Raw genomic sequence first — 27,374 nt, forward strand, 5'->3', positions numbered from 1 at the left:
ATTCCGACGAAGCCAGAAACATTTATCATTTTGTCGCTTCCGAAAACCAAATAGGCGGCATCTAAATAAACTAAATTCCTCCCAACAGTGAGCCAATGAAAACAAAAACAAAAGACTTTTCGAAGACGTGGTTCCAAAACTAGAAGTTCCATGCGTTGAATCTTTCATGTTATTTACCCGAAAACGCCTTTTGATTCTATTTGCTTTTGTCGTATCGGGACGAAGCATAGAACCTTGCCAAATGCATTCCAACGCGACGACGCTTCTCGAACGTCTTTCAGCAGTTATTTTTTTTCCTTCATGTGACAGAAAGAATATCTAACGGCAGAAACATGGGAACTTGCACAACTGTGGCTGTGCTCTCCCGGGGTATGTTTGTCGCTGCCAAAATGGGGTTGCACTGGCTCAAGCATTCCGATAGTTTGTTATCTTGTTTGAACTCTGCCATAGGGACTATTCAGCGTAAAGGTAGGTTATGTGCGCATCAGGTACCCCTTGAAAGAGTTGGTCTACCGGCGGCAAGGAGTTCGCTATCTTCCCATTTTCAACAACCGACTGCACGTTTCCAGTCGAAAGAAGTTCAACAAAGTGAATAATTGGTCGTTGCGCTCTCGCAAAGAACAAATTCGATTAATCAACCTTTATGCTGCTGCAGCTGCTTTTGTTACCGGAGGAGATGTTCAGTTGTAACTGGCATGCACAATTTGGGCGAAACATTGGGTGGTATGAATGATAGGTAGTAAAGCTGAGTTTACGACATTCTCGGTAGTAAATACTACATTTGAAACACAAGAGGGACATATTCAGGTTCAGAATTTTTGCAAATGAATGAAATTCACCTGCTTATGAGAGAATAAAAAAAACGCTTTTCCATGAACTTAACCTTACTAACCCTAATATGGCAGGTATCGTGGCAATAGAAGATTGCGACGCTTTTTGTCGAGAATTAAAGATATTTTTTTAAGCAGATGCTACTGGTAGTCCAACTAACCTCTTTTTATTCATACCCACTACGTTGTTCAAATTCAAAAGGAACCTAATTTTCGCCTTATTTCCGTTTCGTTGCAGGCTCTATTACACACGCATGACGTGGTAGCTAGAGAAGTATACGGCGAGGAAGCGCTACGAGTAACACCACCACCGATCGCACCCTACCTAAATGGAGGCAACGACGAAATCGACAACGGTGATGCCGGCGACCTGCAGCACGTCACGCGCGTCCGGCTGGTGCAGTTCCAGAAGAACACCGACGAACCGATGGTAAGTGGTAGCTTATGGTGGCCCATAACGGTTATATTATAAAAATCTTACAAGTTACATCAATCAAATTTGTTTAATTGGAGCTACTTTTGCAGTAGCTGTGCGAAATTCGTCAACTCTAAGGGCGGGTTAAACGAGCTTAGTGTTTGTATGGAGAAAATCGACCAAATATGGGAAAACTTTTCTAGTGAAAGTTTTTCAGAGATAATTAGCGCTGCTAAGAGAAAAAAATGGCTGTGGCGTTGGAAACAGCAGAATTTACAATTTTCATCAAAGTAAGCATGGAACAAATTTTAAAAAATGTGTCAATCTTATATCTATTTCTGACAAGAGAAGAAGCTGTGGATCAGTTCGAAAAGCAAATTGAATTTTATGTCTGAAACACGCATCAAATGAAATGAAGATACAATCAGCTCTCCATAACTCGATATTGAAAGGACCATCAAGTTTGGGAGGTATCGAGTTATAGAACACAAAAACCAGTGCAAATGCGATCCAAGGATCATTGAGGTAGCCATGAAAACCAACTTTAACTATGGTTCTCTAACTCGATATCGAGATAAAAAATAAAAAGTATTCGAAGAGATAAGAGGTATGAATATTATAATTAAATGCAGCAGTGATGAGAAGGAAATTGCTTAAGTAAAACAAAGCCTTCTATTGCATAAGACTGGTAAAAATGAAAAATGAATGAAAAAGACGACTATCTTTCTTTCGCCGCATCCCAGGACCAGTGGTAAAAAAGGTTGAACAAAGTCTGATCATGCATCACCAAAAAAATCTAACGCAATGGTGAATCATTTTGTACGATTGTTTTCTTGATTGCTTTGCTCACGATCGCCAGAAATCAAACACTGTAGAGAGCATCGCATCATTTCTAATTCATTAAATTCGATAAAACCATATATTCTCAATGTTATCGTACAGTAGTTGGTTATCTGTAAGGTACCGTTTTGATTCATATTACGGACACTTAAGGCCTCTTTGAAGTATAATCCATCGAAAAGCATATAAAACAAATCATTTTGCATGTTTGCGCCGCATTTTTGAGCCTTGAATACACTAAGCTTTCGAATGGCGGGTGTAGATTTTGATTCCGCAATCTGAACAATTGTAAATAAATGAAAAGGTGTGGACTTTCCATGATTCTTATTCCGGACGCTTCCTTAGTTTTGCCTTAAGAGGAAAATAACCATCATCGTTTTACAAATTTTCAAAACCAGTTTTTTTGCTCAAAATTTAAGCAATGTTCAAGAAAATCTATCATTGCATTACACTTGCTATCTGGATTGCAATGATAGATTTTTATGGGCATTCCTTTAAATTTGAACGAAAAAACTGGTTTTTCGTTTTTGATGATTGCTGATGATTGAATGATGGATTCTTGAGCCTTAAACTCCGGACACTTTGATTCAAATTGCGGACAGCTCATGAAAATCATAATTGGAAAAGTAAAATCATCAATTGACCAAATTAGACCATTAGAGGGACGTCTAAGGCAATTGCGCATTTTCAATTTTTATAGTTTTCTATGGACAATGCGTATCAAAACGAGCCTTGAAAGTGGGAACTTTAAGATGGCAAAAATTGAAACATTTCATGTGAAATGTTTCCCATACAAAGGAGAGTGTCCGGAATAAGAAGCTGTCCGTAATATGAATCAAAACGGTACACCGGGGCAAATTGAAACGGCTGGGGTAAGATGAAATGACAAGGTATCGTAGTGAAATTTCATAATTATGAGAAATTCAATAACAGAAACATTAAATTAACAGATGGAACAAACTTTTTGGGAAAAATATTTGCTAGCATTTATTGGTATCCTTTTGAATACTTTGCATTTCATCTTGCCCCACCCGTTTCAACTTGCCCCGGTGTACCTTATACTGTAATTATAATCCACTCAGTTATTTACAATGCAATGAGCCAGCGTTTCTCAATAGGTGGTCCGCAAACCCCTAAGGGGCTGTAACGAGTCCTCAGGGGGTCTGCGAAGCTATTGAGATTAAGTGTCGTTTTTCTTGATTTATGAATATATGTGCGGAATATGTTACCTAACTAATATTTAAGAGAGCATTTTTACAGAGTTGGAAATTTTAAATGCTCATATATTGAACTGTAATCTATTTTGTTTCTTTCAACTATTGGACTACTGGAAAAATATCTTCAATGTCATTCAAATAGCTAAAGATTGTAAGCCAAACATAATTAATTAACACGAATCCATTCAAATTCTATTTAGTGTTACCTTGAACATTGAAAACTATGATCATATATGGAGACACCGCTAGCGCATGACGGCTCACCATAGTAGCATGTAGAAATAACTTGAAACTATTGAGAACCAGAGCTACAGGTCCAAAGCCCTGATAAAGGTGGATGGTTGTGATGGCTATGACCGTGGTCATCATGTAAAGAACAAGCGGACAATGCTGTATCGTGTCAGCACCGAGGAGGCAGCCCCTCTAGCACGATGTAGGTAGCGCAACCCTGGTTAGGTGGCCTATCGAAGACTCTTCACCAACCAAGAAAGGCAAAAGTAGAGCAAATGGATTGATTTTACGGCAACAGACCCAGCAAAGAATAAAGGACAACGATTGGAAAGTTTGATCTTGGAACGTGAGAACTTTGAAAGAACTCGCGCGTGTTGGGCTCCTGGCTCGTGAACTGTGGAATGTCGGCGTGAACGTGGCAGCTATCCAGGAAAGACACTGGCCGAGAACCGGAGAACGCGAATTCCGAGCGGTGGACCGCATCGTAAACACTTCATTCAAGTACCACATCTACTACAGCGGTGGCGATAGAGCAGAACGTGGAGTTGGCTTCAAAGTGATTGGGAAGCAGATAAAGCGAATTATTCGATCGAAACCGGTAAGCGACCGAATCTGTGTATTGAGAATGAAGGGCAAGTTCTTCAACTACAGCCTGATCAGCATATATGCGCCAACGAACGATAAGCCCGATGACATGAAGGATGAATTAATTAACTCATTACGCGTGGTAAAGATGGACAAATTATGGGTGAAATTATGAAAAAAATCCACGTGCGTCTAGCATACAAGAGTCCTGGGTTCAAATCCCAGCCGAGCACGTGGATTTTTTCATAATTTCACCCATAATTTGTCCATCTTTATCACGCGTAATGAGTTAATTATTTTGTTAATTTTATTCACAGCTGAACTTCATTTTCCATGAAAATTTGGATGGGAATTGGAACAAGGCCAAGCATTACGCCAGTTGCGATTATTCGTGCTTTAAGGTCCTTGTGACGGTCTTGTTAAAACTACCAAAACCCATATTTTTGTCCAAATTGTCAAATAAAAAGCAATGACAATTTTTTTTTCATAAAGTTGAATATTAAAGACTTGTGAATATGTTAGAGCAGAAATCCAAATTTTTGATTACATTCCAAATTTATTTTATTTACAACACTACGAATAGGGATTTTCCAACCTTTTACAGGTAAATCAAAATTTATAGCGAAGACATATATTTTTTCTACATAAATTGGCTTGTAGAAAACCATTAAACATATTTGAGTAGAACCCATATATTTTGACTATACTATTTTTTTTTAACAACTGTCTTTTTTCTGTAAATCTAAATTGAATAGGATAACTTGTGATACTTTTTTTTCGAAAAAACAACACGTGTCATTGCTTTGAGTTTAGATGTACAGGCAAAATATGAACACAAATATAAATAATGTTTCACATATTTCAGGTACAAGACATTTGGACTATATTCAATAATTCCTATTTTTAATCAAGGACTTCTTAGAGAACGCTTTGAATGAAGATTTTTAAGCAAATTGGAGAATTCTAGGATTTCTCGTAATTTCATTGGGCAAAATAAAATTTGTGAATGATAAAAAAAATCGTTTAATACAAAAAATCTTATTTCTACTTTAGCATATTAACTTGACCTCTACAATCAATTTTATCCCGAAAAAAATACGCGTCAGAGCAACGAATTTAGATCGACAGGTAAAAAATGGGTTTTCATAGTGTTTTTAGTCAAACAAGTTTTGAGTGTTTTCAATAATTACTCTTTCTAGTCAAACATGTCTAATGGTTTTCTACAATAAAATTATTAGTTGATTAGTTTTTTTTTTGGTGGATAAATTTTGAGTATTATCAAAAAGTTCAATTTAATTCCAAACATAAACACTGAACTTCTGTCTTCTATTTTTTATCTTTATTCATGGCAATCAGGTGCAAAACTGATGTTTTGTGCTTTCTTTAAGTAAACGAAGTTTTGAGTGTAATCCAACATTAATCTTTCTACTTAAACATACGCACTGTTTCTACAAATTAAATTTATATAGAGAAACTCCATGTCATCGCTTTGAAACTCGGTTTATAGGCGAATAGTTAAAATAGAATTAGTATTCCCGAAGTTTTTATCAGAATAAATTTTGAGTATCCAAAATTACTATTTATGCCCAAACCTATTGACTGAATTTCTGAAAGTGAATTTATGCCGCAAAAATTACACTTAATTGCTCAGAAAATCGATTTAGAGGCAAGTGAGATAAAAATTAAGGATTTACCGTAGGCTTTTTTGTAAAAAAAAATTAAAAAGTAATCTAAAATATCTACAATTGCATAAACAACCCATGTAACCACTAGCCCGCTAATCAGCCTTTTTGGGCTTACAGGGCTGTTATACGGCTAATATAGAGTATGTCAGCTGAATAATAGCCCTATATTAGCACGGAGGGCGAATTAAAGTACTATTTGATTATTTGGGAAGTTCACTGGACACGTACAATCCAGTTTATTCCGAAAAAAAACTACATATCAATGCTTTGAAATTTTATTTTTAGACAAACAGATTAAAACATAGGATTTATTTAGGTTTTTTGAATCAAATTGAGTTGTGAGTGTAATTTTAAGTTTATGTTTCTAATTGCAATCAAATTAATGTGTTATCCCAGGGTGTTTAGTTCGAACGCGCTTCCTTTCGTTTTTCGATGATCTAAAAATACAGTACCACCCAGTACAGTTTTTCAATGGGCACAGTACAGTTTTTCAATAGGCGTGATTTTTTTTACGCGTATCGTTATTTTATACAATCCGATGACCCTGGAGGGATCGGTTTTGCTTTTTACTGGTTATTGAGCAAAAATATTACTGCACAATCGACAAGCATTTCGCGAAATACTATTTATACTATAAATAAGCTATTGTTTTCTCTTTTGATTGCCGGCATTCAAAAGATTAATTTGAAAACGCTTAAACAACAAATATTTATGGTCTATCGCCAGCTTTCTAGGCGAATCCTGACAATACACCTTCCCCAACCTCCAACTCCGTAGCACTTATGAGGGTGTCGCTGAGTCGGTGGCCTCTCATTAAGTAAGTGCTACATCAACATTTCCTTCCCCTATCCCAAGTTACGGTAAAGATGGGCGTGGCCGGGAATAGCGATATTCATGCTTTTAGTATTCTTGTTTATGATTTGAACAAGGTATACTCCCCTGCCTTGTTCTTGAAAGTAGTCAGGACGAGATTATTAAAAAGAAACATGAATGTTGCTAGTATCCAATCTACGAAGTATACCGTAACTACGCTAACGCTAACGCTAACGCTAATTGCAATCAAATTAATGTCGAAAAAACTGCATGTACATTGTACGTGCATAAGCAAGCAATTAAGGAAAAAAAAGAAGATATTTCTTAGTCCTTTTCAGTAATTTTAATTTTGAGTGTTTGAGTTTTTGTCAAAAAAAAAGTATAAAATTCTTTCGTTCTACAACATAACAGGAGGAAGTTTTAAATTTGGACGTTCCTTTCAAGAGATAAAAATGATCCAAATCCGTTATGATTAATATATATCTAATCCAAAAGGATCAGCATGTGTTTTGGCATTCGAATTCGCGATCTATACGAATCTGCCTCATTAGGGATGCTCAAAATATTTCTTTGTTTTATAGCATTGTTCGTTCAGTTATCTAGGATCATTCGGATTAAAAAAAAAACATTAATTGTAATATTTGCGGTAGAATTTGATAGATTCTCATTTCTCATACTGCTTCAGTGTGCGGAGAAACCCGGATTACAGGTTCTTAGGTATCACTTTTTGTTTTTTGGCAACAAAAACTTTCGGTTTATTGCAGTCTCTGATCTGTTTATTTGAGACTCTTCAAGTTGCTAACGAGAAAACTTCATAGAATACCGTTTAACCTTCAAGATCGTCTATCTCTCCTCAGAATTGACGTATTCCGCTCAAACTCAAGTTACTTTGAAACTTCTGGAAATCCAAATGAACAAATTTTATTGGTTTAGCTTAAGATTCTAAAGTTTATTTTTTCACATTAAAATGGGCCACCTTAGTGTGGCATCACAGATTTATTGCCGGGATCCGTTTGACAAATAGCTAACCCTCGTTTCGTCCGTCTCGCAGGGTATAACGTTGAAGATGACCGAGGACGGCCGATGCATCGTGGCCCGGATCATGCACGGCGGCATGATCCACCGGCAGGCGACGTTACATGTCGGCGACGAAATCCGGGAGATCAACGGCCAACCGGTGCAGCACCAGACCGTTAGTCAATTACAGCGCATGCTGCGGGAAGCACGCGGTTCCGTTACGTTTAAGATAGTTCCTTCATATAGAAGTGCCCCACCACCAGTTGAGGTAAGCAAATAAACTTTGAAATTTTCCATTTTTACATAAAGTGATGGCTTTAGGGATCCATTCATCAGAATGGTAAATAATTAATTAAAAGATTACAATAAGAAACTTTCAAACAAAAAGCACACATCTTGTCCCAGGTAGGACCAAATTTGTGGAGTACGTTTTTCCTTGTCATTCCTTAAGTACATGATGTACCATGATATCTTAATGCAAAATATCGCTCGAAAACTTCCACTCCCATCTGATGATAAAAGATGAAGATATTGCCGAGACTGCCATTTCTTCTTTGAAAAAAAAATCGGATGTGGGACGGTATTTGTCATCGCCAAACAGAAGCTCACTGCATATTTTTGGAAACGAGCCCGGATTTCGGAGTGTGTTTGCTATCCGCTTTCGCTTGCCGTCACTGACAGTGCAGAATATCCTCTCCTCAGTAGAACCGGCATCGGCCACACGATTTAAATTGAAATTGTAAACGTTTCCAGTAAACCGCTCGAATTTGCTTGGTTGCTGCTGCATTATCGATACTATGCCGGTTGGATGCACAAGTACTGTGCTGCACAGTATATCAGATCTTGGTGTATTATTGTATCATCTTGTATGGCTTCCACCTACGGATCGGAAATACGATTCATTCCATTCCATCTGATTTTCGAAACTTGGGTGACAGCAAAAAATAGAAAACGGAGAATGCTGATATCGAGAAAAAAATCGAATACCCATCGTAACATGACTGCACACATCAGATTTGTGCTTTCACGTTATACCTGTAGCATACGAAGTTTCGTATATTACACTACCGACAAATAAAAGTAAATGAGGTATTGAAGAGATAAAAGTTTAAACTTCGAGTTACGGTTCACAAAAATTTAATGTAACTAATCCGGAGTCCAGAAGCTGAAAGAACTTTTCTTACAGAAGCTGAAACAGCTTCTCTTAAAGAAGCTGAAACAGCTTCTCTTTTAGAAGTTGAAACAGCTTCTCTTGCAGAAGCTGAAACAGCTTCTCTTGCAGAAGCTGAAACAGCTTCTCTTCAAGAAGCTGAAATAGATTCTTTTCCAGCTGTAAAGATGCTGGAAAACTTCTCTGCCAGAAACTGGAAAGCTTCTCTTGCGGACGCTGGGAAGCTTCTCTTCCTGAAGCTGTAGAGCTTCTCTTCCAGAAGCTGAAAAGCTTCTCTTTCAGAAGCTGGAAAGCTTCTCTTCCAGAAGCTGAGTAGCTTCTTTTCAGGAAACTGCAAATCTTCTCTTCCAGAAACTGGAGAGCTTCTCTTCCAGAAGCTGGAGAGCTTCTCTTCCAGAAGCTAGAACAGCTTTTCTTCAGAAGTTAGAACAGCTGAAAAGCTTCTCTTCCAGAAGCTGGAGAGCATCTCTTCCAGAAGCTGGAGAGCTTCTCTTCCAGAAACTGTAAAGCTTCTTTTCCAGGAGCTGGAAAGCTTCTCTTCCAGAAGCTGGAAAGCATCTCTTCCAGAAGCTGAAAAGCTTGTCTACCAGTAGCTAGAAAACTTCTCTTCCAGAAACTGGAAAGTTACTCTTCCAGAAGCTGAAAAGTTTCTCTTCCAGAAGCTGGAAAGCTTTTCCTGTAGAAGCTGGAAAGCTTCTCTTCCAGAAGCTGGAATGCTTCTCTTTCAGAAGCTGGAAAGCTTCTTTTCCAGATTCCAGTTTCTTTTCCAGAAGTTGGAAAGCTTCTTTACCAGAAGCTGGAAAACTGCTCTTCCAGAAGCTGGAAAGCTTCTTTTCTAGAAGCTGGAAAGCTTCTTTTCCAGAAACTGGAAAGCTTCTTTTCCAGAAACTGGAAAGCTTCTTTTCCAGAAGCTGGAAAGCTTTTCCACCAGAAACTGGAAAGCTTTTCCACCAGAAGCTGGAAAGCTTTTCCACCAGAAGCTGGAAAGCTGCTCCAGAAGCTGAAAAGCTTCTCCTCCAGAAGCTGGAAAGCTTCTCTTACATGAATCCTCAGAAGGTTTTTTAAACAAACCACCCTCAAAAAGATTATCTACAAAACCCTCAAAAGGAGTTATCTACGAATCAATTGAAGGTATTTTCTAGCGAATTTTTAAAAGAGATCTTTACTAATCCTCAGAAGGAAAATTCAAAGAATCCTTAGACGGAATTCTTTGATAGTCTTCTGAATAGGGATTATCTACGAGTCCTCAGAAGGAATTCCCTACGAACCCTCAGAAGACATTGTCTATGATTTTTATGAAGGTTTCTCTACGAATTCCCCGAAAGGTTTCTTAAAAAATCCTCAGGCGGAATTCTCTACGATTTTTTTTAAGATTCCCTAGACTGGCTTCTCTTCAAACCCTCCAGATTTTTTTGAGAATGATTTTTGTTAAAAATCACTCAAAGAGGCTTTTCTCTCTTTCAAAGTTTGAAATTAAAAAATAAAATAAATTAATAAACCCACTAGAAGTATACATTATAATTCGTAGGAGAGATTTTCAATAAACTCTCAGAAAGGCCTCCTTACGGACCCTCAAAAAGTATTCTCTACGAATCCTCAAAGGCAATTTCTGCAATCTCTAAGAAGCGATTTTTAAAAAAGAGATTTTCTTTCAATTCTCTTTAAGAATTCCTCAAGAATTCTTGGAAATATACTTTCTAAATCGCCCCCATTAGTATTTACGAATCACCAGTAGAATTCACTTTATTTAAAAAAAATCTCACGAATCTCCAGACGGCATTCTCTACCAATCCTCATATGCGAATCATCATATATCTCATATTTTTACTCCATGAAGTGGTGCTTCACGATTCTCCAGAAAGTATCTGCACTACTTCTCAAAACGAATCTTCGAATAATCATAATGTCTTAGAATCCTCACATGGGTGTATATTTTTTCTTTAGAATTGCTTTTTTGAATTTCCATAATAATATCTCTATGGATATTTCTAGACGTGATTCTTTGTGAATCCTCGGAAACGTGATTCGTAGAGGGCTTTACTACGAGCCTTCAGAAGGAGAAGAAGAATTTCCGAAAGTGTTTTTAAACGAACTCTCAGCAAGAACCTCTACGAATCGTTCAACTATTTTTTTTTTTTTTTCATTAAGGATTGGACTCGAAAGAAATGAGACACACAGAAATGAACCCCAAAAATCATTTTAAATCGGATACTTCACAAATTTTCAGGGATTAAATAACTATATATTAGCTATGTGTTGGCATTTATTTATTGAATTTCCTCCCCAAGTTCGATGCTCGTACATTTCTTTTAGCACTGCTAATGGGATCTTGGGCGAGGCTTTGCCCATTTTTCTTACACAATTTCTCCCAGTTTTTCTTCAAAGCTTCTTCGGTTTTGATGTTTTTCCGCTTTTCTTCAACTTCTTCTTCATGATGAAGTTCTGGTGTATTTGGCCTCCCTCGGGACCACATAAACGCCCTTCGCTTCGTACCAATCCATTACAGGCTTGGCGTAATGGTACGATGCGAGATCCGGCCAGAACAGCGTGGGACCACGGTGAGAGCAGAGGAATGGCAGCAAGTGGCTCTGCAATCATTCCTCTCGATAAATCTGCCCGTTTATGGTACCGGTTGTAACGAACGGCGTGCTGTACCGTCCGCACTCGTAGATCATCTGCCACAACAGGTATTTCTTCGCAAATTTATCCATCTTTCTCTGCCGGAACTATTCCGGAACCTGCATGCGGAACGTACCGACGAAAAAAATCGAGGCCGGGAATTTGTTTGGTGTCCGCCTTGATGTATGTCTCGTCGTCCATGACGAGACAGCCTGGCTTGACCAGCCACTCATGATACAGCTTCCGCGCACGCAATTTGGCCACCGTGTTTTGCTTGTCAGTCCGGTTTGGCGCCTTCCTGTACTTGAAAACACGTAGCCCAGCCCGCTTCATGGTTTGCTGGACGAACCACTTCGACGAATTTACCCTTTTGGCCACGTCTCGGGTGCAAAAGGTTCAGGTTATTCTTAAAGTACTGCCTTATCTTCCGCGCCTTCTCTGGGTATTCCGTCTTCGGTTTTCGGCCGCTTCCAGCGCGCCTCTAGATAGTCTCCTGGAACATCTTCACAATGCAGGACACGGTGGAATGGTGGATTCAAAGCCTTTTGACGATCCATCTGTGCGACTGACCAGGATTATCGATCACCGAGCCCAAGATTTGCCGGCGTAGGTCTTCTTGTTTCGAATGCATTTTGAAAACTATTTGACAGGTCGCAATAACAATAAAACTCTACACTAATATTACCGAAAATTCCATTAATTTTTACCCACGCGATAAAAAGTTACACCCAAATCAAAGTGTCGCATTTTTTCCGAGTCCATTTTTTTTGTGATTTTGTCACACTCCTTTGTTTAAACTCAAATTTTGGGTGTATTTTGCTTTCCGTGTCCCTACCAAAATGTCAGATAGGAACAACCCCAGTGTTAACAGGTTGAATCCCTGTGACATTTTTGTCGAATAAGTAAACGTCAAACATGAGCAAAAGTGACAAGCTTCAAATTTGGACCCATTTTTTAAATTAAATTTAATTTAATGATATCGCCATTATTAGAGCGGGAAAATCTAGCAAAGTAGTAGCAGGAACATGCTCTATCGTGTTATTTAATAAAATAAAGTTTTGATCAAAAGTTTTAGGACCCTATAAGATCTCGGGGCCCAGATAGCCGTAACGGTAAACGCGCAGCTATTCAGCATGACCATGCTGAGGGTCGTGGGTTCGAATCCCACTGGTCGAGGATCTTTTCGTAAAGGAAATTTTCTCGATTCCCAGGGCATACAAGTATCTTCGTACCTGCCACACGATATACACATGCAAAAATGGTCAATCGGCAAAGAAAGCTCTCAGTTAATAACTGTGGAAGTGCTCATAAGAACACTAATCTGACAAGCAGGCTATGTCCCAGTTGGAACGTAACGCCAGAAAGAAGAAGAAGAAGAAGAAGAAGAAGATCTTGTTAGTCCCTTTTTGTTGACGCCAATGAAATTTCCATTACTGGACAACCTATAATTAAGCGATCTAAGAGGCCATCGGCCCTTTATTTCTTTTTGTTTTTCTGTCAAGCAGTTGAATATCCTAGTGTAAAGCCTTTGAATGGGTGCTAGTCAATGCATCAATTTATCTTACTGATAAATTCCTTTCAGAGCAATGATAAATACATGAGATCCTGAGTAAAATAGCTCAAAGCAAGAGTAATGAATTTCTAAAATGCTTATCATTCCCTCATACTAATACCCATAAATATTTTTGCCTTTCTAATCCAAACCATGCAGCTATTCAGGATAAGACCAGCGCCTGTTTTAGTAAGTATGCTTTTGAAAGAGTACATTACAGGAGCACCATCACACATGCATGCCTATTTCAGTTCGTTCGTGGGAATCGATTCAATTATCTACGCCTTTATCTAAATGGGGATATGATGAGTTACATTCTACCTGTTACATAGTATACAATTTCATTTGAGTGAATCAAACTAATTACTGAATGTAATAGTCAATTAGTTCCACAATGATCCCTTTCCCGGGAATTGAAGTTGAAATTGCATTGATGGGTACTAATTTAAAATAGACTTCTATTCGAGCAAACTATTCAAAAATTGCATGGGATTAAGGGATGAAAGGTGAAATGACAAAACGTCGTAAGGACAAAAGGTCGAAAGGAAAAATAAGGTCGAACATGATTTGCTTGGTGTTTTTTTTTTTCTTTCCGTCATTAAAAAAGATTTTCAACCTTTTGTTCCTTCTTTCTTTCTTCTCAAACTTTTGTCCTATTTTTTTTCTCTTCGACCTTTTGTCCTTTCAACCTTCTATCCTTCCGACTTTCTATCCTTTCGACATCTTGTCATATATTAATTGCATGTGAACGTTGTGGCCCTTGAACTGAAATTGATTGGTAAAATCGCGACAGGTACCTATTTGCTCTAAACAATTGTTGGCGTCGCTTCCCTGATGTTGGAATTTTTGAACTTTTCAACTCACATTCGACAAATGTTACACTTTGGTAAAATACGATCTTGCGCTATACTAAACTGCGCTATCCGTTCTTTGAATTGATATTAACTGCCAACAATGTAGTTCCGAAATATTTAATGCAAAAGTTCGCTTGCGCTTTTGCGAGAAGCGTAAATAAGTGCTCAAATCGCAATATGGAAATTTTAATTACAGCAGGACCCATCCGCACAACAAACCAACTGTATTTATATACTGTTCTGCGGGTTCGCCCGTATCGAATTTATTCGCCGGTTCAAGCTGAGTACATGTTGGCGAACTAATTAAGGCTTCATTCGGTTTGTTCATAAAAAATAATAATAATTTATCCTCATCATCCATCCACCGGAATTGGCGGAAAAAAAATTTCCTCTGTCATCGGCAACATTTCGAGCGTGAAAGCAGAGAGCTCATTTACATTACTAAGTGGGAATATGAATGTTTCATCGTATCGTTCCAGTTGTATGTTAATTTTTTTTATTTGCGAAAAAAACATATTCGGGGTTATCTTTATTTGCAATTCGGCAGCCGTCATCTGCATGAAAGGATTTGTAAGGATTTGCTTGACTCTGTTGTTCATTTCCGTTCCGTATCGTTTCGTTTATTAACACCAACACATCTCACACTCGATGAAGTCGACTTGCTGTGCGATCGAGCACCCAATTAATCGGATTTGTTCTTCATTTTCCCGGCCAACCTCCAACCCCACCTGGTCGATCAGATTTTCGTTCGTGCCCAGTTCGATTACGACCCGTTGGACGACGAGCTGATTCCGTGCGCTCAAGCGGGGATAGCTTTCCGAGTTGGTGATATACTACAGGTAAGTGGCGGCTTTTTAAAACCAAAGTTACTTTATATTTATCGTAGTGGGACATTTGGCACAATTTCTCAACCATGTTTTACCAGATGCCAAAATATAGATCCAAGATACAGATTCAGTGATAGTGACAAATATGGAGACGCACGATAGTTATTGAATTTACTTTCGTAAAAGGCATTACAGCTTCAATCCTCCGGAAAATGTCCCTTCAAAATAATAAGCTTCGTCCTAATCACGGTCTAATATCATATTCCCATTCAAGCTCACATGAATAATCCGATTGTTTTCTCCGCCGCAGATTATTAGCAAAGACGATCATCACTGGTGGCAAGCCAGACACGATGCAGCGGGCGGTTCAGCCGGTTTGATTCCCTCGCCAGAGCTTCAGGAATGGCGTATTGCCTGTCAGTCGGCAGATAAGACCCACAAGGAACAAGGTAGGACTCGGCTGTGATTTGTAATTTTCTTCCGAATCATGGAACATTGTATGACTATCGACAATTTGTGTTACACCCATCGCATCCACCCACGACATACTCACATTGCACATTCACCCACCCCCTACACTTCCACACCGAATCAATAAACGAGCTGAAATTGTTGTCAAGTTTTGCATACATTCAGGACAATTCAATCGTAGGATGCAATAAACTGCACTGGCACTGGCTGCACCGTGCATAACCTAGTAGGATTTACGGTAAAACTTTCATTCAATTTCCATAACTTTCCATTAAATGCATCGATAAATTCTCCATCGAGATTCGAGACGCCCGATGTCAACGGGTAGTCGTCTTGCTTGGAGCCGAACAGGAATCAATTTCTTGCCTCGTGTACTGCTGCTGATCAGACTGAAACCGATGCGAGTGGAAAACGTAGGCGTAGCCAGAGAGGGGCATTGTGAGTCGTTCCACAAACCCCCCTCAAATGAAGGAAAATACATTTGAAATACGTTGCTACAAATACGTTACAACAGTTAATAATATGAATGTTCATTGAAATGCATCATGATGTTTGTCTGAAGTTCTACCAAAATAGGGTCGTGAAGCCGTATCCCAATTTTTGTATTAACTGCTAGAACTCACGACAAAAATTTACAATTACTAAATTTTCAAATGTTAGAATTGGAGAAAGTCCTTACAACATTTTTTTTTGTTTGCTCCTCAACACTAAATATCAACTCAGATTTTGCGTGAATTATGTTTTCCGTGTACCTATCGGAAGGTCTGATAGGAACAACCCCTTGCAGTGTAAAAGCAAAACACCATTGGATTTTTGTCGATGAGCTGAACGTTAAAGATGATCAAAAGTATCAAGGTCAAAATTTCAAGGAAAAATTCAAAATTAAAGTTTAATTATGAAATATCTTTTTTTTTTTGAGTTGGAAAATTTGCCAAACTAGTTGCAAGAACACTATGTATCATGTATCATCTATCATTTTCCGATGAATATCAACTATACTAATTGCAGTTCAATATTATAAACTTCTTATTGGAATGTGAGAGTTCATAGGACTATTCAAATAGTCTACTAGGTTCTAGGTGATTAAATAATGTAACTGTTTGTAGACAGTCAAATTACTATTGATTTACAACCAAAAACATTTTTATCATTTTATTAAATTTAGGCCAAATCTAATTATTGTTGTTCCAGCACTTGTTATTCAAGGCTTTTTTTATCATTCAAAACAGTGAAAAAGTCCTGGGCGGGAAAAAGCTTAAGCTAAATAAAAAAAGATTTCATTTAAAATTTGGGCACCCCACGCTATGTCTAAGCCAGCAGATTATAAAGATCGAATGTATCTCGGATTTTTTCCTGGCTGTATATGAAAAATAGCTAAAAAGTGGAAAATATCAAAATTTCACCGATGGAATATTTTAAAATCTCCCGATTATGAATATATAACCTAATTACTGAACTCTAGCGGAAAAAAATCCGAGGTACATTCAATTTTCATAATCTTTTGGTTTAGACATAGCGTGCACCTTATTAAGGCTCCTGCCAAAGATCATTCAGAGATTGTGTCAAGTTTTGTAAGTAATCTGCCGAAAATTATTATTTTCAATTGATAATAACGAAATTCACCACAATTTTGCCAAGGATTTTGCAAGCAGAACTACTAGTTATTTAAAAATAAATCTACTCCAGCAAGGTAGACGATGAGTTTATCAAGGACTCTCTCAAGGGGTTACTTTAGATATTCATCAACGGGTTTTCTGTGCATTTTATAAGTTAGTTCAAGAATTACTTCAAAAATTTATCCCGGATGTCGGAATTGATTTCAAGAAATATTTAGATTATATTTCCAGGTATTTTCATAGGAATTCCTCTGAGAATTCTTCGAAAAAATCTTTCGTGATATTCTTCAAGAATTTCATAATATTTAAAACAAAATCTAGAATTTTTTGAATAAATTGGCTTAAATAAATACATCATGAATCTTCCCAGTTATTATTGTGAAAATTCCTTTGAAACAAATCAAGATTTGTTGTGGAGTATTGCTCCAAATATTCGTCAAACGATTTCAAGCAGTTTGCTGTTCAACTCCAGGCAATTTTCCACATACTCGTGAGGAAATTTCTTCAGGAATTTCCCCTTGAGCTCGTCAATAATATTCTTTTTTTCTCACGTTGTCTTGAGTAATTCATTAAGATATTTTTTAAATAGCTCCTTCTTAATTTTCTGGGATTTCACCCTGAATAAAATCCTAAAATCACTTCAAATGTTTTTTGCTTGATTTTTTTTTTCCAATATTTGTGATAAAACGTATACCTGTGACTCATCAAAAATTCTAACAAAGATACTCAGAGACACACTCTCAATGAAGTATATGAGGAATTTCTCTTATTTTGTTTCTGGAACTCTTTCAAAGCAATTTTGTCAGTAGTTTTCACTAACATTGCTAAAAGAAATTCTTCCAAAAGCTCAAGACCAAAACCAATAATATCTAATAAAGCTAATAACACTCTTAAACCAGTTCCACTCAAGACAACACTTGAATTTACGTTTCAAAAATCTATCGAGGTTTCTGTCAAAAATTTATTTCTACTTCTACTCCAAAGGACTCGATCAGGAACTTTACTAAGAAAAACTCTAAAAATTCTTTTAGTCAGAGATTTGAATTGCATCAAACATTTTTACATATATTTATTTCAAATTTGAAGAAGGATTGCTAAAATGTTTTTGATTTGGAACTATAATATTCTTTCTCCAGGTTTCTGTCAACAATATTTTTAGACATTTCCTTTCTCTCCAGAAAATTAATAAAACTTTCAGAAGGGATGTCTGATGAATAATTTTCCAGTAGTACCTTTTTGACTTCTTAAAGTGGATCTCTATGTTTCCACCAAAGGTTTTTTTATGAGCCTCATCCACGAATTTTACCTGAAATTCAGATATGGAATATTCAAAAACAATCTGAAAAAAATATTACAAGAATTTCAAGATTTTGTAAAATTTCTTCCAATTTTTTTCATGGGTTCCTTTGGAAAACAATCCAGTTGTTTGTTCATTTTAGGTATTCTTTAAGCATTAAGTCTTAACTGCTCCCAGGTTTTGTTTAACAAAATTTTCCTATAAATTAAACTATGAATTACTTTAGACACGTATTCTGCATTTGTTCTTCTTCTTCTTTCTGGCATTACGTTCCTACTGGGACAGAGCCTGCTTCTCAGCAGTGTTCTTATGAGCACTTCCACAGTTATTAACTGAGAGCTTACTGTGCCAATGGCCATTTTTGCATGCGTATATCGTGTGGCAGGTACGAAGATACTCTATGCCCTGGGAAGTCGAGAAAATTTCCAACCCGAAAAGATCCTCGACCGGTGGGATTCGAACCCACGACCCTCAGCTTGGTCTTGCTGAATAGCTGCGCGTTTACCGCTACGGCTATCTGGGCCCCATTTGTTCTATAAAATTGAATATTTTTTCAGGAACTCACAAAAATTCGAAATGAAATTTATTTGAAGAAACATTAGTAATACAGTCAATTCTACCTAGCTCGATATCAAAAAGACCCTCTAGTTAGTGAGCTATCGAAATGCAACATTTGTTTTTTTTAATTTATTCGACTTCTGTTATATTGACAAAATACATTACAAAAAGCAATATTAACGTGAAATATAATAAAATTTCACCAATTTAACACTTTAATATCAGTATGCAAAAATTTAAAAGAGTATCAAACTGAAGTGGGCTGTAAGCTTTTATATTATTTCAGCATAATCATACGTCGAATTTATTAAATTTATTAACTTTTGCAGAAAATATATAGATACTGTTCATAAAAATATCGAGTAAGAAGGAAAAACTATTTGATTTCAGCATATTCATAAAAGTTGAATTTATGAATTTCATTACTTTTGGAGAAAACGTATAGAATCTAACATATGTCGGAAATTGGATCACATTTGTTTGATGTTCGGCAAAAAAAGTTGCATTTCTGCCTGCAGTAAATCTTAAACAACTCCAAAACGCATCAAATAAGAGATATGATAACTATGGCAAAGTTCAACCTTACACAATTTTCCGCACTTTCGGTAAATAAAGAACAATACAAGAGTCTAGTTTGGTACACTTTCGATGATTTTAAATAAAAATTTATTGAAAAAATCATGGTTTTCGAACATTAAAAAAATCTGTGCCTAAAATTTTCGGGCTAAACATACGGATTAACTATTTTTGCCCGATAGCTTGAACCTTAATTGATCTGCAAAAAAAATAAAACCATGAGATTGACGAAATTTTGCTGAACTAAAAATACTTGTTTGACAATACTCATGAAAATCGGACTTTTTCGAAAATCTCGATGGGGCAACCTCTAAACGTCATAAATCAATGTTTCTCCCAAACAAGAGATTGATTGTAACATACTTAGAGGGTGTACGGAATTAAATTGCGACACACACAAATATATGGCACAATTCGCACGTTCAACCAATCATCTTAAAAATTTTCATGGAGTAAAATAAAACTTGTTATGAATATTTTCCCATGTTTTTTTTTATTCAATTCCACATCCAAATGCACAAACTTTTCTCTTCACACTACTCATAAGGTCCTGTACAACACTTGGACCACCTTTTTTTGTGCGTGGGAGTCCCTTTTTTTCTTCATATCTTCCTCCGATTTCACTTCCTTAGGATGCTTCCGAAGTGCCTGCTTCATGATGGTTCAGTGCTTTTAAATTGACCGCAGTAATGGTGCGTTCAGGGGTAAGATGCTTCAGCGCAAAATTGACCTCCTTAGCCTTGTACCACTCCAAAACCTCTTTCGAGTAATGGCACGAGGCCAAATCCGGCCATAAAATCGTAGGACCATCGTGTGACCTCAGAAGAGGAAGTAGACGCATTTTTAGGCATTCCTTCAGGTACACCTGCCCATTGGCCGTTCCAGTTGTCACGAATGGGGTGCTACGCTTTCCACACGAGCAAATTGCTTGCCAAATCATATATTTTTTGGCAAACTTTGACATCTTTTGCATTCTAACGTCCTCAGGGACATCGAATTTATGATGAGCAGGGAAAAACTGGAGTCCCGACAGCTTCCGGAAGTCTTCTTCTACATACGTCTCATCATCCACAGAGAGGCAATATGGTTTTGTCGACATCTGGGTGTAGAGCTTCCGTGGACGTGTTTTACCTTCCGTATTCTGCCGTTCATCGTAATTAGGCACCTTTTGCACTTTGTTCGTATGTAGTCACGTTTTTTCGCATCTTGCACGAATGTTTTGGATAGATTCAGTTTCTTCATCCCATTTTGAACTGAACTGTTGGGATTTCTTTTAAAAGCTTGAACTACCCGTTTGTGATCGTTAACATTATACGGAGATCAATTTTTGCCACTTTTTTCTTTCCGATCGATGATCAAACTTTCGTGGTGCCGATTTAAAACACGAGACGCCGTAGACTGTACCATTCCCAGCTATTTTTCTGATGGCCCGATGAGATAGATCCGGATTTTTGTGGTACGTGTGCAAAATTTCTTTGCGCCGCCGCTGTTCTTCCGACTCCATCTTCACAATATAAACAAATACACATTGAACAAATTAAACCCAGAATATACTCAGTGGGTAAAAAGTTACAGCTATTTAAAAGTGATACAATTTGATTCCGTATACCCTTTAGCTACCATTTGGATGTTGATCCCCCAAGTTTACTGACAAAGTTAAATTTTGGTACACCCTAGTATAGATGGGGATGACCCATTTTGCATAAAAAACATTTCGCATAAGGACGTTTGGCATAATGGACGATTCGCATTGAGCAGTTTCATGCAAGAACAGGTAGCATTTTAACCCGTATAGGCCTGAGTGTAGGAAAAATTACTAAAACTCTCACCGGTCAGCGAATACTTAACGGATTTCAATTATTTTTTGTCAGTATACTCGTACACATATCTTGTTTCTAAAAGTGGTCAAAGGATCTCGGGAATGTTCTTGTGGCCGGAGTTATTGCGGTGGACCACTGGGTCAGGTCGGGTGACAAGGTCTCTGTGCTTCTGTGCCCCTGAAGGTAGGCAAATTTTAAGTCACAGATAATTTCCAGAACCGACTATAATGTGGCCACTATATCAAGGAGTTTTAAGAAAAACGCATCAGCGTAAACCTTCTGATAATCGATTAAATTGAATAATTATGTCAACTGCAGTTGATAGATCCTATAAATGACCATTTTCGGGTCCCCGGGAAGCCTCAAATTTATGATAAAGTGCACAATTAGTATCTTAACATGTGTGCCAAGCTTATGGAAACGCATTGTAGTGAACTATTATGTTCGATATATACTTTTAGAGATTTTAAACGGTTTAGTACCTAACAAATCTAGAGCCGGTTCTTCAGGGCATTAAGTCCGAGTGGCCGCGTCTGGCACACTCTACACGGTGGAAAACTATTCATTTAGAGTGTTAAATATCAGATCTTAATGATTTATGCAAATTAAAATGATTGCCATTGGAAATAAATAAGGATAACTTGGCATGTCCCAAAATATCGCCTTTTACTACCCGACTTGACCCAGTAACACACTGCAATAACTCCGGCTACAGGAGTATTCCCGAGTTCATCCGGCCACTTCTAGAAACTAGATATGTGGGCCAGTATATTAAAAAAAGATTTTTTTGAATCCGTTAAGTATACGCTGAGTGGTAAGGGTTTTAGTAGTTTTGCTTTCACTCAGGCCTATACGGGTTAAAGAAGGCATATAATTCCCATTATGCCAATTGTCCATTATGCCAAACGTCCCTATGCGAAAAATCCTTATGCGAAATGTCTTTATGCGAAATGTCCCACCCCCAGTATAGATACTGTCCATAAGAATATCGAGTTGGAGAGGCAAAATTGCAAAAGAAACTGAAACATCGTGTTTTAGAGCTACTCACAAAGGGATTTAAGAATTCTGAACTAAGGAACCCCGCATTCCGTTGAATTATGGAAAATATTGTATTATTTTTTTCGGCAGCAGGGGGTTTTTCACTTCGGCGGAGGGGTGTATGACCACTTTGGCCCGATATATGACGTATTGTTCATCTCCAGGGGGTACTTTAAAGCTACTGAGCTAATGTTTGGCCACAATATATGTCGTATTAAAGTACATCTTATTGCAAAGTTTCAGAAAATTTGGCTGTGATAAACCTCCCTTGGTAAAGTGAGGCATGGAAGTCCTCAAATAGCCCTTCATCCCATTACTAAATTTTTGTAAGTTTGCTTAGAGTAAGCACAGGAGAAATCTGCTATCAGTATTTTGGAGAAATTTTTGAATTAATCTTTGAAGGAAGTTCAGTAACCTGGAAGAAGTAGCTTGATGAGTAGAGTAGTTGTCGGTGCTATCTCTGAAAGAAGGAAACCCCTACTGAACTCTCAAAGGGTATTCATGGACTAAAATATTATGGGCATCGTAAGGCAAGGCATTATCCCTGAAACAATTCCTAGATAAATTCCTGGTGTAATTCCTGAGCTATTTTAGGGAACAGTCATTAGGAGAATTCAAAGACTTTTTGTAAAAAAATGAAATTTCAAGGGACATCATAAAACAATGAGATGGGGAAATCTTTGCTAAAACTCATGAAAACATTAAAAGATAATTCCTTATGCCTTTCAGTGTAATATCTTAAATGAAATACCTTGAGGATTTTGGTATTAGAAGAGTCTCAACTTCCAAAAAGAATGACTGAAATAATTCTTAAAGAAATCTTGAGATAAAATCCTTACAAATTTCTGCCGAATGAGCTTTGCAGCTTTCAAAAACCCACTGGATGGCCAGGAGTATCAATCCAACTGGGGAACTGGAGAGGAGAACGCAATGAAATCAAACTTTTATGCAACTCAAGCGAAGAAAATCGTAAATCGACCATGTAGACGAGATCTTGGATGTCAAACTATGTGATCGATGTCATCATAACCGTAACCACACCTATAACAAATATTGTTCACCGCGAGGTTAATACTGTGCATATGTGCATCTAGCAAGTATTGTCATCACGCGAATGAAATCTGACCTTACATCCAAACCTTTCCACCACGCTCGCAAGAAAACTCTAGGGATTATGGAATGTATCCACCGACGGGGGGCCAATTTAGCCAATCGCTTTACCAACCTTACCCATACAAAGGTAATCTTGTATGATCTTTCGACTAGTGCACAAGCAGATGTGCAGAGAGCAGATGCTCTTATTTATGTAATAAAGTAAGATGCATGCTTCTTCTTCTTCTTTCTGGCTTTACGTCCCAACTGGAACAGAGCCTGCTTCTCAGATTAGTGTTCTTATGAGCACTTCCACAGTTATTAACTGAGAGCTTTCTTTGCCGATTGACCATTTTTGCATGTGTATATCGTGTGTCAGGTACGAAGATATCCTATGCCCTGGGAATCGAGAAAATTTCCAACCCTAAAAGATCCTTGACCAGCGGGATTCGAACCCACGACCCTCAGCATGGTCATGCTGAATAGCTGCGCATTTACCGCTACGGCTATCTGGGCCCCTGCATGCTTTAGGTTTTATCGATCGAAGTGCCTTAATACAACTGAAGCTATCCGAGAAGATAAAAAGTGGTCATGCCCGCAGATCATCCACAAAGCGATGTTGATTGCTGCCGGCTCAGCAACATAAAACGTACAAGGTTCATGAAGTTTTCGAATGGCGGAAGAGTTTTCATTGAAGACACCGAAGCCAGTGGATGCATTAATACGGGAGCCGTCTGTGTGAAATCTCCTGTACGAATCGACATTCTGATATTTGATACTGCCGTTGAAAATACGTGGAATTTTTAAACATTGAAGTTGATCTGGAATTACATGAACAATTTGTTTCATGGAAAGATTATATTTAATAGAGGAACTGTCATATTTAGTTTGAGCATTTCTTCGAAGTTTTCGATAACGAGTGTGTTGCTCACTCCACACTTAATAAGTATTTATCGCAAAAGCTCCCAGAATCGGTGTTTCAGTGGTAAAACCTCTGCTAATTTCCTCCTGACTACACCCATGGTGGAAAACATCCTTGAGGTACTTTACCGGCATTAACATGTCACACGATAAAGAAGTTGATCCACCTCGACTCGTGTGCCTTTAGGCGTACCCACCTTATATGTGAATGGAAGCTTTTCCGGTGGATCCATTTTCCGCCTTCGCTACCGGGATCGACATAAAGAGATGTTTTTCTTGTATCCCGACTTGGAAAACACAACACCGCAGGCGAGAGGCGTCTTTGGCTGCACTAGCTAAACGTGTCATTTGCCGCCCCCACAGACAACGAAAGGGGCAACAACGGCAAAACGACGACGACAGAGCAATTTCTTTCAATCCTCGCTTTTCCCGGCTTACCCACCCACTCGAGTGATTAGAGCATCGGTTCCCAATCATTTTGGATTCACGATCCACCTAGTTATCAAGTTTAGTTTCTGAGACTTACAAGCGAAAAGCAGTAGCATGAAAGTTTTCTATGGAACGAAGTTTTTTTTAATTTCAATATTTAATCTTTCAATCGCATACTTTTATAAAATAAATTAAAAATTGGATAGATATTCATCGCATTAAGAGGCATCAGAATTTATGTTTATCTTAAACAAACTGTTACAAACTTGTTCGAAATTCTTCGAGTACTATTTTGGATGTCATGAATCTTCAAAATTTTCTTTCAAGTGTACTAAATATTTTGAACATGTTGAAAATTGTTCGATAAATTAGGCATATAGGCGTAGTTTTTTTGAAAAATAGTTCAGCCAACTATAGTTCTTCTTCTTCTTGACATTAACGTCCTCACTGAGACAGAGCCTACTTCTCAGCTTAGTGTTTTTATAAGCACTCCCACAGTTATTAACTGAGAGCTTTCTGAACAAAGGTTGCCCTTTTCGCATTCGTGTATCGTGTGGCAGGTACGATGATGCTCTATGCCCAGGGAAGTCAAGGAAATTTCCATTACGGAAGCATCCTGGACTGACTAGGCATCGAACCCAGACATTTTCAGCATGGTTTTGCTTTGTAGCCGCGGACCCTAACCACTCGGCTTAAGAAAGCCCCTATCAACTAAAGTTATTTAAATTGATTGATAGAGTATTTCTTTTGAGAGAATATTGCAAATGTAGATGTTGGAAAATTTGCAAATTTCATTGAAATTATTGATAAATTCTTGGGAAGAATCCAACTAAAATGTTTAAATCTCGTTGAAAACTTTACAATTATTACTTGATTCAACAATCAACACTTAGGATGTCTCCCAGAATATTTCAGCCAACTAAAATGTTAAAACTTGCTGAATCATTTTTGAGAATTATTTTACTAGTGAAAACTGTTCAAACCCTACAGAAAATCTTTTGTATGAAAGACAAAGTTAACGAAATTAGATTTTAGGCGACTCCCCTGATATTGGCCCACAATCCACAGTTTGAGAAACAATACATTAGAGCAGGCCTGCCCAACGTACGGCCCGTCTTTTTGTGCGGCCCGCGAAGAGCTTGAAGACCCTTCTCATATCTGGCCCTTCTGCTGCTCTAGCATCTTGATGTTTCAATATTCCAATGCTTTTTATTACAATTTAAGATTTTTCAATTTATTGACTTTTAATTTTAATGAATCTTAACAGTATTTTTAGATCCTCCTATATTTGCTTGATTTCTTTTTCAATAATTTAAACGTTTATTTTAAATATATATATATATATATATATATATATATATATATATATATATATATATATATATATATATATATATATATATATATAGCCTATTTTTTACAAGGATTAAATACAATAAAGCTTTCCAAAAGCTTTCTTCACTAGGGCAATTCGCCTAATGTTGGTCGGCTAAAAACCTCGCCTATTGTTGAACAGTCCGTGTATTCCTTATGGCGCGTTCAACAATTAGCGAGCATTTTTGCTGTTCAACAATTGGCGAATTACCCTATTAAGTATGCTAAAGTTTGAACAAATGTTGTCGATAAAAAATATAATACCAAATATAATACCACTGAATAATGAGGTAAATTCTCTCTTAAGTATGAATTTTATATCTGAAAAAGATTATAACAACTATTGGGCTGACCCACAGACAAATTATTCTCTTATACAATTTTACTCATAAATCTAACAAGAATTTTAGAAAAAAAAAAGATTCTTACCTAATGATGGGGAAGAGATAATCCGTAGTAGTATTCCACAGAATCCTAGTCATCACCGAATCATGGACAATATCCTGTTTAAGGTTCTCACACATCCTTCAAAGAATTACTCATAAAACTTTGAGCAGGACAGACTTTTGTGAAATTCTTAGAATAGGATTTTAAAATGAGTCTTGGTGGAATTCTGACGGAATCCTAAGGGTATATTTTTACAGAATCGAGATTTAAGTTCTAAGAAAACCCTGGGCAGGATATATTATATTATATTATATTATATTATATTAGATGAGATTCTGATAAAATCCAATGAAAAGATATTATAGAATTCTGAAAATAATTTTGAAAAAATAAAAAATAAATAGACAAGACACTCACAGGTTTAATAGCAAAATTTTAAAAGAATTCTTGGCCGAATTCTGAAGAAATCCTGAACGCAATTTTTACAAAATCTTCTGCAAAATTGTCAAAGAAGAATATCTTTTTCAAGTGTCTTTAAAAGAAATTTGTATCACTTTAATTAACAAAAAAAATCGCTGCTCAAAAGATGTTGTTTAGAAACGCACATATCAATTTTCAGCATGAATAACATGATTTTCTTCAAATCAAATATTTATTATTGATTGCACCAAAATAATTGAAATTTCTTAACTAAAAATTGTTTGGCCCACCACACAATATTGTATCTGAGATTTGGCCCGCGATTCAGAAAGGTTGGGCAGGCCTGCATTAGAGGATGGCGTGCGAATCGATAACGAAAGCGGAAACGAAACATGCCCCAAACTTGAACCGATCCGACCAGGTCCTTTTTTGGCCGGGCTTAAATCCTCCAGAGATGGTCCATAAAATTAAGGCTCTTGGCGGGATGGTTGTCAAGATGAAGACCTTTCACTCCGTTTGAATTATCGAAGCGAAAGCGGGTCAGTACTCTCTTCCTCGAGAGAAAAAAAAATGCACTTGAAAAGCAAAGACCTTTTTGTGTCGATAATTGTGTGCAACGTTCTTTCCAAAAGGATGCTGGTTGATGATCTTCCCGTTTCTTTTTTTGTGCGAAAAGTTTGTCCCATGAAAGGAAATCCAATTTAGGACGGCAAGGGAAA

The 27,374-nt window shown here is 37.3% G+C and overlaps 1 protein-coding gene across 7 annotated transcripts in view; it reads left to right on the forward strand.

Annotated features, from left to right (window-relative positions):
* LOC5563709 (peripheral plasma membrane protein CASK) overlaps positions 1 to 27,374 on the forward strand; it is a 268,029-nt gene that overhangs the window by 204,375 nt on the left and 36,280 nt on the right. For 3 of the 7 annotated variants that reach the window (XM_021837539.1, XM_021837543.1, XM_021837541.1), the window contains exons 2-6: positions 1,069 to 1,260; positions 7,668 to 7,901; positions 13,135 to 13,164; positions 14,561 to 14,668; positions 14,967 to 15,105. In XM_021837539.1, coding sequence (XP_021693231.1) covers positions 1,069 to 1,260; positions 7,668 to 7,901; positions 13,135 to 13,164; positions 14,561 to 14,668; positions 14,967 to 15,105 — 703 coding nt within the window. The remainder of the gene's footprint in view (positions 1 to 1,068; positions 1,261 to 7,667; positions 7,902 to 13,134; positions 13,165 to 14,560; positions 14,669 to 14,966; positions 15,106 to 27,374) is intronic. The other 4 variants (XM_021837540.1, XM_021837544.1, XM_021837542.1 and 1 more) reach the window with 2 other exon arrangements.

The sequence above is a fragment of the Aedes aegypti genome, chromosome 1 (assembly GCF_002204515.2).
Source record: "Aedes aegypti strain LVP_AGWG chromosome 1, AaegL5.0 Primary Assembly, whole genome shotgun sequence".
NCBI lineage: Eukaryota > Metazoa > Arthropoda > Insecta > Diptera > Culicidae > Aedes > Aedes aegypti.